Raw genomic sequence first — 16,602 nt, forward strand, 5'->3', positions numbered from 1 at the left:
TTCTTTTTTTTTTTTTTTTTTTTTTTTGCATTCTTATATGTCAGTGCATGCATATACAACAATGAAAGTTGCTTTTTTCTCTCGTTTTTTTGTCGTTGCAAATGGGCCAGTGGAATAACCCAAGGCCAATCAATGCCAGAAAGTCAACATTTGAGATGACATATTTTATATAAGCATCGAATACAATACGTAATCCAGTGTAATATAAGAAAAAAAAAAAAAAAAAATAAGCGAACAACAAATTTTGGAATTGCTTGCAAAACTTGTTCTATGCTTTTTTTATTTTTGTATTTATTATTCATTTTCATTTTCTATTGAATTTATAGCCAAATCCCCTGTCCCCAATGTGTACGTAAATATGTATGAATACATTTTCAATTATCTTCTTGATTGAAAAGAGCAAACAGTGAGATTTGAATTCAGTTTGTTAAAGCTTTCATTGGCATGAGTTTTTGTCAACAATTTTTATTATGTTCATTCTGGAGATGAGGACGGACCATTGCAAAATATATTGAATATTGACGAAATACACACAGATATGCTTGCTTTTGCTTAAGCTTAAAGTGATACGAAACTTATTAATAAATAACTGTAAGCAAGTTCACGTATCCCGTATGGATATTGTTTACAAACGCGCGAGTCAACCATATCAAGTTGCAAGGCATACCTAACGATTTCCTATTAATTCTTGGGCGCATTTATTTGTGATGCAAGAACCCCAAAGCTTTAGATATACAAATCTGGTGCAAACAACATCCAATGCACTTGCTTTAACGTGATATGCGAGATAACCAAACAATCGAATAGTGTAAATATGATGGTGCGCGTCCTATATCCTTCCATTTGTAACTTGTATTAAAGTATAGAAGAGTATGCGAAGTAGTGTAGCCGGAGCAATACAACAATACAGAATTCGAAACTCGCTATTATATCACTTGTCATCTCTGCCTTTGCAAGAGAATTGGTATTTACATTGCGTGAAAAGCGATAAGTAATGAAATTGATTTAGAAAAGGGGTTGAGTGACAAGAATTCTGGTCACCAGTTGCTGCAGGGTGGCTGCTGATTGCTGGCTCTTGCCTGCTCACTACTACCAGCACCGAGACTTCTAAGATCTGCTTGTGTAGTTATGCATCTATCTACATACATGTGCACAGGTGTGACGTTTGCTTTCAATGTAGACAAAGCATATAGTAATCATTTCAAATAATGTATTTGTATTAAATTATGCAACAACACGTGCGTAGTGAATGAATTAATTGACTGAGGCAGTTTTTATTGCATTTACCTGATTTTCAAATTTAACGGAGAAATGATGAATTTGTTGGCTCGCTTTTGCTTCTGCAACTGGTTCAGTTCATTTCTATGTCAAAGTCAAAGCAGAAAATTCGAGAAGAGATTTGTCCTCTTAACAAAGCTATGAGTGTGAACAGTCGCCCTTCCAACAGGAAGACATAACGACAAACAAGCGTAACGTTTCGTTACATGAATTATGATATATGAAATCTCGAATATAAAAATTTCAGTGAAGTTTTTATGAAAAAGTTTTTTTTTTGCACTTTTTGAAATCGTTCATAAGAAAACATTTTTTTAACAAATTAAAAAAAAAAAAAAACTATAAACGCTGTTCTACTAACAGTAAGGTTTGCACGAGAACCTTTGTACTCGCTTAAGAGTAATCGTTTTGCAAGCTCGATCAGAGTATACGCGCCACAGTTCGTTTCAATTTGCTCCCTCTTTATTATTTCAAAAACTAAGCGTCAAGCTTAACTAATATTATAATGAATGATCTGTCATTTCACGCATTGTTTGAAATTAATTTTTCTGAATTTGATAAATTTCGGTTCTTGCGGAATTATTTAAAACTCAATATACATTGAGTGCTTTAGATTTGTCTAAAAAAAAAAAAAAAAAAAAAAAAAAATTTGGAAATATTCTATTAACACCGACGTTATGCCAAATTTTAGATTTATATCGTTTGCAGTTCGTACGTTTGTTATTGTTTGCTGATATTTTTGCGAAGCTGATAAATATATTTACCAAGTTTTAGACTCATTTACTTTATTGAATGCAACTTTGAAACGATTGTGGATAGATCATGCTCATATGTAAATTCGATTTATGAACTATGAAAATATACATCCATCCAAGCTGTCATCTCAATTTTTGTATTCATTTCGAAAACAAGTTAGTTAGAGAGGCGGACCTATGGACAGACAGATGCAAGAATAGATAGATAAAAATGATAGCGTAATTGACGTACAATTGTGGGCCAATCATGGCCCATGTCTTGAAGACGTAGTCTTAGGCGTTACAAACATACCCATATCTCCAATTTTTTCCTAAGCATGAGACTTCAAATAAATTAAACGGAAATCGCCTGAATAAGTCAATTAAAATCTCATCTTATGTACGGTGCACAGAAGGATACTTCGAAGATATGTAAGACCAACATCGACGAGACGATCGACAATGAGACATACGGCTCATCAAGATGTTTGTAATTTGGTGCTTGTTTATAGAAAACACAAATACATCTTGTTTTTGTCAAAAGAATTTTGTATCTAAGAGAAAATTGGTATCAATTTATCGACCATAAAAATAGCCATGCGACTAGAAAGAAAGGAACAGTGCGATGCTTATACACTATTGAGCGAGCGGAACAGTATAGTTTTATTGAATCGCAATTTTCCCGCTAATAGTTTTTGCTCGCACGAGCAAAAGAAGCGTGCACAAAACACTTGAACATATTATGTACAGAGACCTATAGCGAGGATTCTATACATTGTGATTTACATAATTTATTGTGCATCTCCGAGACTGAGAAATTCTTGAAAATTGCGACATTGACTGCATATCCTGAGGTATTTGGTAGAAGTCTATAATAAAGCTTTATTCACTAAAGTTGCTTTATGATTGCGCTCAAGATAAGGCATTAAAATGCTTTTACATGCTTTTCGAACTGAGTTCGCTTGCAAGACATACGCGAAAGCTTTCCCTAGTTGAGCGCAGCAAGAGGAAGGTAATAAGAGATGTGCAAGTATCCAAGTACTTTACCGATATCTATATTATGTACTTTTGATTCACATTATATTAAACTTTATTACTGTAAACTTTCTGGACGCGGGCGGAAATATGCATTTTTGAAATGAAAACTGGAAAAAATACGAAAGAAATGTAGATCGGAAAGTTCGGGGAAATAGTCAAGAGATGCTCTTTAAGTGAAATTATTAATTTTAAATTAAATACAATTAAATTTTAATACAAAAATAAATTTTAGTATCATCGCTGCTTTCGTTTTCAGCAGTAAGTGATTTATACTAAGTCCGTTGGTTTCTTTTTTTTTGCAATGACATATGCCAATCAATCTGGTTTGTTTGTTTTTGTTTATTACCCCCAGGTATACCAGCACTATTATCCTTTTATCGTAAATCAAATTTTATACATATTATATATATTGTTATATATATATTTTCAATTACTAAAAATTACATACAGATGTATGTGATCCGTTCACAATAATAATCCTTATTAAAAAAAAAAAAAAAAAAAAAAAAAGATTAAATATTCTATACATTTTACTCATAATCGAATCCAACCAGCAACTAGAACGTATCCTACATACAGACATCTATACGGGATATTTATTATACTAGACACGATATCTTAATATTTTATATTAAATTTTTTTTTTTCCCATACATCATTTTTCGATATTTATAAATAAATGTATTTGTTTGGAACATTTAAGATAATGTATTAAAATTTCATCGCTGAATAGTAGCTAACATATTACATTGGTGTTGTTGTTGTTGTTTTTGTTTTTGTTGTTGTTGTCTCTTTATCTATTCATTCCTTGACAAAGTAAATGTGTACACGAGAGCAATGCAACACAATCAACAAAAATTTACGGAGAATGAAGGGTGTATTTGTTGTACGTGCACTGGAGAGAAAATGCAAGAGAGCTTTTACAATATTCGCTTATTTGCAAATTGCACACATATTTATTTACATGCCCGACATGTATGTATGCACGCATATATGCGCGCATTTGTCAACACAGAGGGACCATGTACTTCTAAACTAGCACATTAGCCATTGCAGTATGCGATGCGGCATAGTAAGATGTTTATATGCATATATATATACACTGACACTACCACATAGCAATAAAAATACTCCTTAGTCGTTATATCATGACAATGTATGGAGTAAGGCCTGAAATTATACGCCGTTATACAAACATTTTAAGGATGAAAAGCAAATTTTTGTATTAAAAACAATAAGTTTTTCTCTTCTTTGTTTAGTGCTTTGTTTTCCTTCAAAAATGCTTTGCTTTTTTTTTTTGCTTTCTTCTTTTTTAAAATTGGGTCAATTTATTCACAACACTCATATATACACACACCTATACGGCCAAAAACAAAATCTTATGATTAATAACAAAAAATAAATAAAAAAAATAAAAAAAAATATTCTCTTAATTAGATAAAAAAAGAAGGAAAAATTAGGGAAAAAAATTAAAAATATATAAACTTATGAAAAATCACTCATACGCTCAGGTAAATGTATTGTGCAAGCCCGTTCACATAATATTTGTTATTGCTGTTGGTTGATACGGTTGACTAATTTCGAATATTGGGGTCAAAAAATCGGAAAATATTTAATTGAATGCATAAAAACTTGCAAAACGAAAAAAAAAAAAATATTTTTTTTCGGTTTTTTTTTTTTTTCTTCCTATTTAATAAGGAAACATACTCATCACAATTAATTTGATCGATGATGATGATAATAATGATGCTATTGTCGTTATTGCTATTAATGCTGTTGTTATTATTATTTTTATTATTATTATTATTATTATATTATTGCGGTTATTACATTTAGATAAGTAATTGGCTTATGATCATCTCTTGCACTAGCACTCATCAATTTTAGTTCAAATTTTCATTATATTTTAAAATATATTTTTGCTGCTTTTTTATTGTGTTAAACGTTTTTCAATGTTTAAGTATAAGGGGGAATAAAAAAAAAGAACGAATCGAAAAAATATCACATGTACTGCAAGCTGCTGCTGTGCGTACGTGTCTTAAGCAAAATTGTACTTTTGTTTGAGAATGCCGCTGCTTGGTCGCAACATATGCAAGGTTCTACAATTGCACGCTTGCCAGCCATCGGAATTTAACAAAATTAAATTTTTATGTTGCTTACACGCACAGACACGCGTTTTAGGAAATTTTTCTTTCTTTCTTTGTCAATTCTTTCAAATAGGTTACATATACATATACACGCGCGCTCTGTATATTTTTACTTTTTTTCTTTTTTTTTTTTTTCTTGTTTTTTTTTTTTCCTTTTTCTTACATTTGTGTTCATGCCACTCCCGCAACGTTAAGTACGTAAGCCTTCGTAATAAAGTTTTTTCTTCCAATTTTTTCGGGAAACCTTTTTACACTCAAAGCATCGTCATATTTAAGCTTTCGAGTCTGATTCGTTTCGTTTATTCATAATGGAAATGGACGCGTTTCCTGACGTGCACACAGTTTCATAGTTTCGCAGTCTCCTCAACTGCAACACAAAATGACCGCCTGAGTGCTCGTGCAACACTAGGGCCAGAGTTTATGACATTATTACAAGATTGCTCAGAGCTTTTTTCAGTCTCTTACTTTTGAGAACCGCTTGTAAACCTACGCATATGCATTTAAATCTCATTTATGTTAATCCAACGAACAACACAAAGCTTAAAAGCATTGTAAAAATTTTATAAAAAGAAAAAATCAATTTCTCTCTCCTTCTACGAATATACATATATACATATATATATATATATATATATATGTCAGGAGAACGGTATAAATATTTTTCTACTCAATTCCCTAATATGTTTTTATTATATTTTTCATAATTAAAATATATATAAAACGCTATAAAACATTCTTTATCTTTTTATGTACAAAATAATAACTATATCCAAGTTTTGAACAAAAAAAAAAAAAAAAAAAAAAGAAGAAGAAGAAGAAGAAGAAGAAGAAGAAAATTATGTAAATAAAGGTAGAATTACTCTTAATTTATTACTGATTCCTTTCACATCTCACATAGCTTTGGCAATGCTCATGCGCTCTTCTTATCAAAGTTTTGTAAATGAAATGTTTTATTTAAAGCTATGACTGCAAATGAAACAAAATAATTGACAGAGAGAGAGAGAGAGAGAGAGAGAGAGCAATAGGGAACAGGAGAGAGTATTTGTGTATATATCGAGAAGAACGGAGAAACGGAACTATTTGCCAATTGTTAATATGTTGTTGTCATTGTCGTCGTTGTTGTTCTTCTTGTTGTTATTTAAAGAGCTTATTCATTGGAATGCATATTTAGTTTATATGTCAGTGTAACACTGGAACTTTTAATGCGCTATGTGGGCAGAAAATGATTTGAGTTATGTTCTTCTAAATTATGGAGAGATGGCATGCTGCAGTTATATTCTATCGATGATTAATTTTGAATTTCAATTTTTATATTACAAATGATCCGATCCGATCAAGCGACCGACCGACCGACCGACCGATTGATTCATAATATTTATTTATTAAGAGAGGACACATGATAAAAGAATCATTTGTATCTGTGTGTGATTCACAAAAGTCAACTTGAATGTATTCAAAAATATATTCAATATTAGTATGATGCGTAAGTAGAGAGAATTCGTTTCAAGTTAATTGTGTTTGTATTGTAAGAATTTGTCTTCAATTTGTTTCCCTTTTTTCTTTTATATTAATAACGGGATCATAAATATACGCACTTACCTCTGATGAAGTTAAATAGCACATGCGCGAGTCGGTGCTCTCAATGGATGCTTGTTGCACAATGCCGTAACGTGAATCGCGATCGCTTAAATAATCGGAACGCAAGCTATCCTGCCGGATGAATTCAGCTCTAAATTGTAAATAAAATACATAGATATTTTTTTTTTTTTTTTTTTTTCGAATTTTCACAATTATTTTAATATAGCCAGATTTAAGCACAAGTAAGAATAAATAGATTACCGTTGTTCCAATGAATCGGCTCGTGCACTTTTATAGCCGGAGTCATTGAGGCTGCTATCCTGACGCAAAGATGGCAACGAGTCCCATGGCGAACGCTTGTGCCCTGAGCTGCTAGTTTGCTGTGACACTAAACCTTGACCTGAACCAGAGCCAATCGTTGAGCTTCCGGATCGCCAACCGTCGGAGTGGCGAAACCACTGGGCTCGAGCCGATTCACCAATGCAGGAAGCACAACGTGAATTCGAGAAACTACCGATAAATATGATTTGAAAATGTATGTAAAGCCTAAACCTGACTGATTATTTGAACGTTGCAGCATTTCACTTACCTCGTATTATGATCGGATAAATATCCTCGTTCCCGTTCCCTTTCGCGTTCACGTTCACGCACAAGTTCATTACGATCACTATAATAGCCATCGCGTTCCCGGTCACGCTCCTTATCACGCACTGCCGTTAATGGCCGGTGTGGCGGCAACGGTAAAGTTGACGATTTTGCATTGCTGGCTGCCGTTCCCAAATAAATAAAAGAAAAAAAAAAAAAAAAATTTCCGCTAAATTATAAACGTGTATAAATGATTGATTATAAATAATTAATTTAAATAAAATTGTGACTTGGATATAAATTATTTTACATACACACTCACGTACATATACCCGCAAATCCACAAAAACACATACACATGAACGTACATAGATTTATATTATATATATATATATATATATATATATATATAAAATATATATATATAGTATAAGACACACAAGCACGCAACGTTACAATGAATATGGATGAATTGAAATGAAAAATTGAAATGAAAACATAACAAACAAACATTAGTAGTGATGATAAGATGTGAGAAATGCTTTTTATTCGAGCGGCTTATGAAGACTTCCTACTTACGCCTGCGTATGGAAAACGGGCTGCGTTGTGTAGATCCAGGTAGACTTTCGGCAAATTCTTTATTTATTTATTTATTTATTTATTTATTTTTTTGTTAACGTCGATGAGGCAATTTTTATGATATGTTTTTATTATTATTATTATTATTATTATTATTATTTATTTATTTTTTTTTTTTAAATGTTTTTTGATTAAAAGAAAAGTTTTTTTTTGATGCGAACGAGCAAGCGAACGGTGGTGGTAAGTTGGTTGTGCATGGAAATATAATGAACGATAATAATGGGTGTGAATATATAAAGTCATGATATATCAAAATTACAAATGGCAATATTCTCTTCTTTACCCCATAAACTTGTGAATATGGAATAAATTCTGTAGGCAAGAAAAAAAAAGAGTTAATGCGAAGTATGAAACGAAATTAGAAGGACTTTCTGCAGAAGGCGAGTAAAACAAGCGAAGGCAATGATGACGATTCCGTTTGAAAACGGACGGACGGATTTCATCTTACAATTGCTACTATTCTCACTATTTTTTATTACAATTTGAGCAAACAAATGGAATTTTTTTTTTTTTTTTTTTTTTTTTTTTTTTTTGGCGTTAAACGTTACAGAATGAAGAAAGTCTTTTATTTTTGTTTATTTTGCAAATGTCAAGGAATTGAGTTGCGCTTAACATCACTTAAGTATAAATCGAATTTGGTACAGATTAGTATTTACCGAGGTTTTCCATGCTCTGTGATAGTAGCGCCTCAAATGTATGCAGACTATACGATTCGGCATCCATGCCTTTGGCAAGCGTGTTACGCAAATGCATTTCATATTCGAGTAGTAATCGTGAAGTTGGACTTCCCGGTGTTGGTGTCACGTTTGGGCCTTGATGGCGATGTTGGTGACGCCCGCTGCCGCTGCCAGTGCCAACGCCAACGCCAACGCCAACTCCAACTCCAACTCCAACTCCGACACCTCCTGTTCGTTGACCATAGGATTGATCTTGATCGGAGTTACCGTTACTAGAGCTTGGCGTGGTAGCATAGCATTGATTATCGAACATAACGTTATCCGATGGTGGCGAACCTTCGATGCACGATCTTTCTCTTTCCAATTCCAAATACAAATTTCTAGGCTGATAGCCGCGGCCAATTTCATGTGAAGACCTTTATTGTTTAATTAAATTTATATACAATTTGAGTGACGCGTATGCCATTTATATTGTTGTTGTCTTTTAAGCGTGTCTTACCTTGATCCAGAGAAACGAGATTGTGACTGAGTGTTTGTACGAGCGCCAATCATTGTGTTGTTATTGTTCATTATGTGATGTATACCACCCATTCCACCGGTTATGGCAGTATGTGGATGCATGTGCTGCGAGCCGAACGTATTGGTTGCATTAGTATTGTAATAGTTGTAACGACGACGACCCATTTCAGGCGATGTGACTGGACTCTCGGTGCTGGGCATGGGTTTAAGCATGCGTTTCAATGTGCTGGTGTCAATATTCATGTCCTCGGTGCTTTTAGTTTTGCGTCTGGTATTGTTGTTAATTATGTTGTGTTGGTGCTGATGTTGATGTTGGTGTATATCGTGACCATGTGTATCGCGTGTCTGCTTAAAAAGCAAAAACGAAAAGTAATGCATTTTATACAATTTACAACATTTCAAACCGACATTCTCAAGCTAATATCACTGTGGCAAACATATACGCAGAGCATTTAACGTAAGCAAACGATTAGAGCTTATTTTGCTTTTTCAATTATTGCTATTTTTATTGCTACGCTTTAATTATTCAATATCGTTTTTTGATTAAACAACCGAGACCAGTACCGCGCTATCGAGCAAGTAAAGAAAATAAAGTACGTAATGATGTAATGAATGGAATAGAACCAAGCGAAAGAAAGACCGTGTAATGTTGTATACGCGCAATTGTACCTATTGTTATTACTGTGCGACATTAATTGAGACACCGATACGGGTTCTCGCTTGTATTTATACACACGCGCCTGTATGCATATACGTCAATGGTTTCGTTCATTAATTGCTAATCCAATTGTTGGTCTTTTTCATTGTTCTTACGCTTTACGGTTGCTTACCATTTCCTCTGCATAATCTTTAGTGCGAGTGCCTGTTGATTTAGTAGATGTGCCTACAGATTGATGTAATGGACCTCCGACTTGGGTACCTTCGCTTTTAGACATTTCGACATCGGATTGTGACGCTATATTATCTTCTGGTCCTGCTTGAGAGCCTACGTGATTTTGCGTGCATATTTCTCCTGTCTGCATATTGCCTGATGACAGCGTGTTAGGCGCGCCCGTGCAAGTTCCACCAGATGAAGTTGTTGCAGCAGCATCTTGCGTTTTGATTTGTCGTCCTAGTGTATCTGTAAAATGTTCCGCAATTTTTATATGCTACGCTCCGCAAAATAATCAAATCAGCAAAATTAATTTACCGGCCGTAGATGGCATAGTTTGAACGGTCGATACCGCACCAGGAGCGACATTGTCATAAAGCGACGTAGTGCTTGCCGCATTAGTGACCTTTTGCTGATGTTGGCCATCGCTGTCAGTAGCAACACGGGAGCCTACGTTACGTGGCAATGTTGATGAGCCTGAGTCGAAATTAAATTTAACTAAATACCTTTTATCTATATTCACTATTACATGCACTTACCTCGCACTCTCGGATCAGTTCTAAGTCTTGCATATTGCTCAGCAGACATGCAGGTGCACTGCGGTTCACTACGTACACGTGACGGCGATGCTGGTGTACTTAATGGCTTGCGTTTAGCCTTAACTTTACCTTTACCAGGTGGATCCAGTTTCAGCGAGTAGCTGGATGAGGCCTTTCGTGAAAATTTGAAAGAAGGCGACTGTAAAATGTCGCACTAGCATTAGGTTATTGTATGTATGGGATGGATGTTGTAAGGTTCACACTATATGCGGTTCTCTATAACTGTCCTCTACATATTTCTTCATATATATATTAAATTTTTGTTAAATATATGCATTAAAATCGACATATATTAGCAACAAAAGTTAACCGCGCAAAACTACAAAACGGACTTTTACACCACTACATATACAATCATACTAAATAAATAATCGCTATTAGAGGAATATTCAATGATCACGAAAAGGAGCTCTCTGCTCAACTCGTCTATTTACTAATAAAAATTATTGCTGTGAAAGCGTTTATGTGAGAAGCATAAACTCTCTTGCCCGCTAACATTTGAAAATTATGCTCATATTTTCTTTATTATAAATGTGTTTCTTATTGTTACTGTTTTGACGTGTGTTGGAAAAATCAGTTATTTTTGAATTCACTGTTGGTTTCCATATATATTAGGTGCTCAAAGCGTGCAGGACAAAATTACTGAACGGAATTAAAAAAAAAATAGACACAGAAAGAGATAGATAAAGAGAAAGACAGAGAGAGAGAGAGAGATAGAGATTGAGAGAGAGATTGAGAGAGAGATTGAGAGAAAGGGAGAGAGAGAGAGAGAGAGAGAGAGAGAGAGAGAGAAACAGAGAGAGGTTTTATGAAAAAAAGCTAAGAAGTCCTACATACCTCTTCTTCAAGAAACCGCTAGTTATTGGATGGGAGAATGGAGAGAGGTTGCTTGTGCTTAACGGATAAGGTACATAAGAAGGCACATTGGGTAGGATGCAATTGGAGAAGGGATGAAAAAAAAATATTTTGCCAGGAAGTAGTGCATGTGCGATAGTTCACAAGAATTTGTTTTACATTTTAAATTATGTTGTTGATGAATCACTACAAAAATATTGCTTCTTGCACACTACAAACATGTAGTTTGCGGTGCAATGCAAATGCAATCGAGTTTATTATTACTTATAAACAAAGAATACTAATGATGTCTAGAATATTTCGCGAATTCATTTACCAGCAAGATGAAATGAAGTTCAATGTAAATGCACGACGATCATGATCAAATCGAAATGGAATGATACTGGGAAACTTTGATTGTCTGCTAAATGATCATCAAACTGAGAACAACAATAATAATGAGCCGTAAGCAAAAGAAAAAGAATAAGTAAAACTCATAGATATGGATTAATGTTGAATTTCTCAATCGCCATCACAACCTTATCATCTTTGTATGACCATTCAGTTAAACGTGTTATAGCGCAAAATTATTTACTTGATATATTTCGCATATCACATTGTACCGTATACTCGTTCATGCGTCTCCAATATCCTACGCATTTCAAATGACATTTTCACACACGCTACCAACATCTTATAGATAAATCTATTCTACAAAGGCAAAACAAAAAAAAAAAAAAAAAAAAGGAGAAAAGCAATCAGCTTTTTAGGTTATTGATAGTGATCTGGTGCAAGGATCGGTTTGATTATAAGAACTATAATAAACTAAGGAATCCTAATCATAATTTTATTAGAACGAACGAAGCTAAATCGATTTCTGTCAATGCTGATCTCAAAGCAAAAAAAATGTATACAACTTAATGTGTATTAAATAAGCATTTCTACGCGTGGCAATCGTTTGACAAATTTAATGTATATATATATGTATATATATGTATATATAAAATTAGTGAACATAATAGATTTTGCGGGAAGCTGGTCCTGGAAGCTTTCGCCGAAATTAGTAGAGAGAAACTGCACTTTGCCAAACCTATTGCATGAACCATGTCTGGCGCATAACTCAAATTCAAAATTCAATGAATACCTTGATAACTATTAATGTAATGGGGGATGGGGGATCTTGTGACTTAGTATTTAAGCTTAATGCGAAATCATTTTGGATCTTGGATTTTGTTAACCGGAATACGCGCGTGTTTAACAACACTAGATGATCATTGGAATCAATGAATCGCTGAATTAATTGCAAATCGACTTCTTATGCAATTCATTGCACTTATCAAACGATTTACTCGTTTGTAATTGGTGCGTTAAAATAGAAATGAATTGCATTACAAAATTCTCGCCAAATTCATCAAAGATTTTTATTACATGACTTGACTAGAAGCGGCCGCTTTTCTAAAAGGTCTTCTGTTGTCTTATATATTTATTAGTTTTTCAATTTCTTATGATTCTCATAAAAAAACGACTAATGACGTCATCGTGAATATTTGATTATTATGGTTGATTAATGCGTGCATGAATGTAAAATATATGGCTACCGTAGGTGAATACATATGTGAATGATATGATATGTAAAGCATATGTATGCGTATGAAACTAATGGAAAATTTTGTCATAATGCTAAAAGGCGGATAATACGAACACACGTTTAAGCGTTTGTTAATTTAATTAATTAACGCACACATTAGAATACTTACACAACACTCGCGAAATTGTTTGGCATCAATGGGTGACGTGAAATTTAGGCCCCAGGTATCATTGGTCATAGGATCCTTCCAATAGACAAAACATTCTGAAGCCTGGCCAATGCGTGTACCTATGCATGCGTAAATATAAATGAATACTAATAATAAACTTATATACATATGCACACAATCATACACACACTCACGCACATGCACATTCCATTGCCAAGTACGTTAGAGAGGCGAATTCGATCGCCAACGTTATGCTGACGCATATGAAAAGCATGGCTATACGCAATGCGACTAGATCTAGTCGAGCGTAAAATCAAAATGATCCCAATAAGTAGCCAAAAGAAAAGAAGAAAATCCGAAAGTATGCATGTGAGAAATGGAAATCACGTTACTGACTCTTCCTTTGCGCTAAAGTACCCAAGGTGATAAGCGCCAATCGGTTATGCTTCAAACAGCACGTTCAAGGCGCTATTGATATAGTGGACGGGAGTCTATCCGCTTTCAAGCGAATTAGGTTAATCGGGAGAGGCCTAAGAAATGTTAAAAAAATTTTTGGGAAGATGGTTACGTCGATCATATTGCATGGCAATCCAAATGGCCAATGGCGACTATCGCTGTAGTGGTCTTAGGCCAATATTCGGCGCCGAAAAATTTTTGGAAGAAGCGGCCCTACTGACCGCGATACCGATTACGATTGATATACTTCAGATTGAACGCTCGAGATGAGATAATGGGCATTTACTTGTCTTGGCTAGAAAAGAAGGAATGCTTCCCACTCGATAAGCACGTGGCAAGCAAGTTGGTAATGGTCGTGAAAGGTTAAGCAACCTTCGCGCTCATCTCTAACGTATCGCTGTTATCAGAAAGAAAGCTTCGGTAGATGAATTTCTACCACGCGCAATTTCTGACCGGGCAAGGTTGTTTTCGAAAGTATCTACATAGATTCGTATGTGATAGTTCTTCACTGGCACGCCTGATTTGTGTGAATGCGAAACAAAATGTAAAGCGTATGATGTTTAACTAACGAAGGTTTACATGGGAATTGCATGAGATAATTAGCAGTATAGTCGGCAGTCGCAAAGTGTGCAGTGTTATGAGCAACCTTCTGAGGAAGATGCCAGATGGCTGAAACGGCAAGCAGAGGTGAATAGAAGTTAATGGAGGAATCTACCCAGGGCCCCATCAGAGGAGGCGCACTAATTAAAACCAATCCCGACGATCTAATAGATAGCGGTAGTCTCGTGGATCCCACGGAATAGACCGATAGAACAAATGTATGCAAGTGGTAGATGTAATGCGTAGGTGTCATGAATGGCGAATGTGCATGTTACTGGGTTGGACCAGTAAAAAATACGCGCAGCCATACGCAGATGTATATATATTTTGCACTAAATATAATAAATTCAATCAATGCACTTACCAGGTTGCACAAGTCTGACATCGAGTATCTTATCTACCTGGCTGTTGTAGGCCGTTATATGAAATACGCATTCAGGAGAGTCTTGAATGCAGGTGATATTAACAGGAACCAAATCTTCGGAAACTTGCTGCCATTTCACTGTTCCAGCACCGCTGGACGAAACATGAAACACCTCCGCCCATAACCTGAACGAACTGTTGCGAATTAGCCAAACGATTAAAATGATGATGATGATAAGTAATATTGATTGTTTGCAATGATGATTGAAGGCACAAAAATTATTTTGTATATTGTTTTGCCGTTTTTAAATGTTGTTATTGTTGTTGTAATTATTATTATTATTATTATTATTATTATTATTATTATTATTATTATTGTTGTTGTTGTTGTTGTTGTTGTTGATGTTGATGTTGATGTTGATGTTGATGTTGTTATAATGTGGCTCATGTGTTGTGTATGTTATATCGTTTGCAATATAAAGGTATATATTGTTGGAACCATTGTCGTTTGTTGTAAAAAGATGCGTCATTAAATGTTTTCAAAAATAAAACGAAAATAGAAACTAATAAACTCCGTTTGACTTTCAAATGAAAACAATTCTCTTTAGTTCATTTAGCAGATACAAGCAGCGTACAATCGAGCGTACTCATCAATTTGACGCATGTGCGATAAAATATTTTCGAGTTTCGATGAAAATCTGATAATTTTATGCTATATAAAGACTTTGAAAGAACACTCTCGGAATGCTCAGGCAAATTTCTTTGAAGCTTCAAGTAATGCATCGCAATCATTTGCTCATGGCTATCATAAACGTGACTCTGTTAACCTTAATAATCGGAAAAAACTGAACTTTGAAAATGAAGTTTAACTGAAACAAAAATTTGTTATTTGCAAAACCCACTAAATCCACAAATTCGGATATCATTCGTTAATGGATGCTTTTGTTGTAGTTGTTTATGTGTTCAAACAATAAATATGTAACTTTTATATTGTAGCGGACAATTTGAAAAGAAATATTTTCTTCTACAATAAAGTTTCAACGTCCATCCAAAGGATAATTAATTTGTCGCATTAAGAAATCAATAAAAAGAAGGAAACAACAACGTAATAAACATTCGATCACCTTAATAAATGTCCATCACGACGACGTGAGCTCTGCCACGGCGAATCCTCATACCGATAGCCTTTGCGTATTAATGGCGCGCACGAGCAGCTCAATTTATTACCCATGGCACAACTAGCACAGCCACCCGTTTGACCACCTAATTATCACATGAAGAGAAAATCAAAAAAGATAAAAGAAAACAGAGAAAAGTGATGAGAAAAACACAATATACATATATAATCAATTATAATAATAATTTACATAATTAAGTTAATAAAGCGCACGTTACACATAAACATAATATTCGTTTACCTACCTGTCGCACCCCGATGTCACCACATTGCGCTTACGTCGGCCTGAGAAAGGGCTTGACCGCGATTTAGAGACTGCGAGCGTTGATTATGTCGATGGGCGTGATATCGACTGCTTCTCTGTAATTAAATTAGACCAACATGTCATTTACGTGCTCATCGCTCATGAACACTTAGGAAAACGCATAAGGCATCTTTGAATTTCTTAAAATAAATAATTTAGTTGCAGACAGGTCTGTCTCTTGAAAATATTGCTTAAGATTGATAAGACTTTGACAGGGTATATGAATAAAACCGCTAGTAATATATATTTTTCACAAAATTTTAATTTTCACCTTCAGGGAACAAACATATCTACTTATATCTCTGAGATATAAAATATTTCGCTTAGATTCAAATTATCTTCGCAGAGAATCTAATTAAATCCCTTATTGTATTTCTTCCTATAGTTTGGATGCTGCTGCTGCTCTCTCTCTCTCTCTCTCTCTCTCTCTCTCTCTCTCTCTCTCTCTC

At 34.5% G+C, this 16,602-nt stretch overlaps 2 protein-coding genes and 1 long non-coding RNA gene across 8 annotated transcripts in view; all 3 read right to left on the minus strand.

Moving 5' to 3' along the window:
* Window positions 1-5,802, minus strand: LOC119631753. The gene is made up of 2 exons (XR_005246717.1): window positions 4,755-5,802; window positions 1-1,505 (listed from the first exon to the last, which is right to left on the minus strand). It is a non-coding gene; the product is annotated as an uncharacterized LOC119631753 (long non-coding RNA).
* LOC119631750 overlaps window positions 1-15,920 on the minus strand; it is a 71,254-nt gene extending 55,334 nt beyond the window's left edge. For 2 of the 6 annotated variants that reach the window (XM_038024229.1, XM_038024228.1), the window contains exons 1-12: window positions 15,797-15,920; window positions 14,674-14,867; window positions 13,254-13,372; window positions 10,603-10,801; window positions 10,382-10,540; window positions 10,023-10,312; window positions 9,173-9,540; window positions 8,653-9,089; window positions 7,937-7,993; window positions 7,362-7,539; window positions 7,034-7,282; window positions 6,794-6,923 (exon numbers count right to left, since the gene is read on the minus strand). In XM_038024229.1, coding sequence (XP_037880157.1) covers window positions 6,794-6,923; window positions 7,034-7,282; window positions 7,362-7,539; window positions 7,937-7,993; window positions 8,653-9,089; window positions 9,173-9,540; window positions 10,023-10,312; window positions 10,382-10,540; window positions 10,603-10,801; window positions 13,254-13,372; window positions 14,674-14,867; window positions 15,797-15,903 — 2,487 coding nt within the window. In that variant the 5' untranslated portion in view covers window positions 15,904-15,920. The remainder of the gene's footprint in view (window positions 1-6,793; window positions 6,924-7,033; window positions 7,283-7,361; window positions 7,540-7,936; window positions 7,994-8,652; window positions 9,090-9,172; window positions 9,541-10,022; window positions 10,313-10,381; window positions 10,541-10,602; window positions 10,802-13,253; window positions 13,373-14,673; window positions 14,868-15,796) is intronic. The other 4 variants (XM_038024233.1, XM_038024232.1, XM_038024231.1 and 1 more) reach the window with 3 other exon arrangements.
* Window positions 15,921-16,094: 174 nt separating this feature from the next.
* LOC119631752 overlaps window positions 16,095-16,602 on the minus strand; it is a 6,292-nt gene continuing 5,784 nt past the window's right edge. The window contains exon 2 of the mRNA XM_038024235.1: window positions 16,095-16,209. Coding sequence (XP_037880163.1) covers window positions 16,111-16,209 — 99 coding nt within the window. The 3' untranslated portion in view covers window positions 16,095-16,110. The remainder of the gene's footprint in view (window positions 16,210-16,602) is intronic.

The sequence above is a fragment of the Glossina fuscipes genome, unplaced genomic scaffold, assembly GCF_014805625.2.
Source record: "Glossina fuscipes isolate IAEA_lab_2018 unplaced genomic scaffold, Yale_Gfus_2 1, whole genome shotgun sequence".
Classification (NCBI taxonomy): Eukaryota; Metazoa; Arthropoda; class Insecta; order Diptera; family Glossinidae; genus Glossina; species Glossina fuscipes.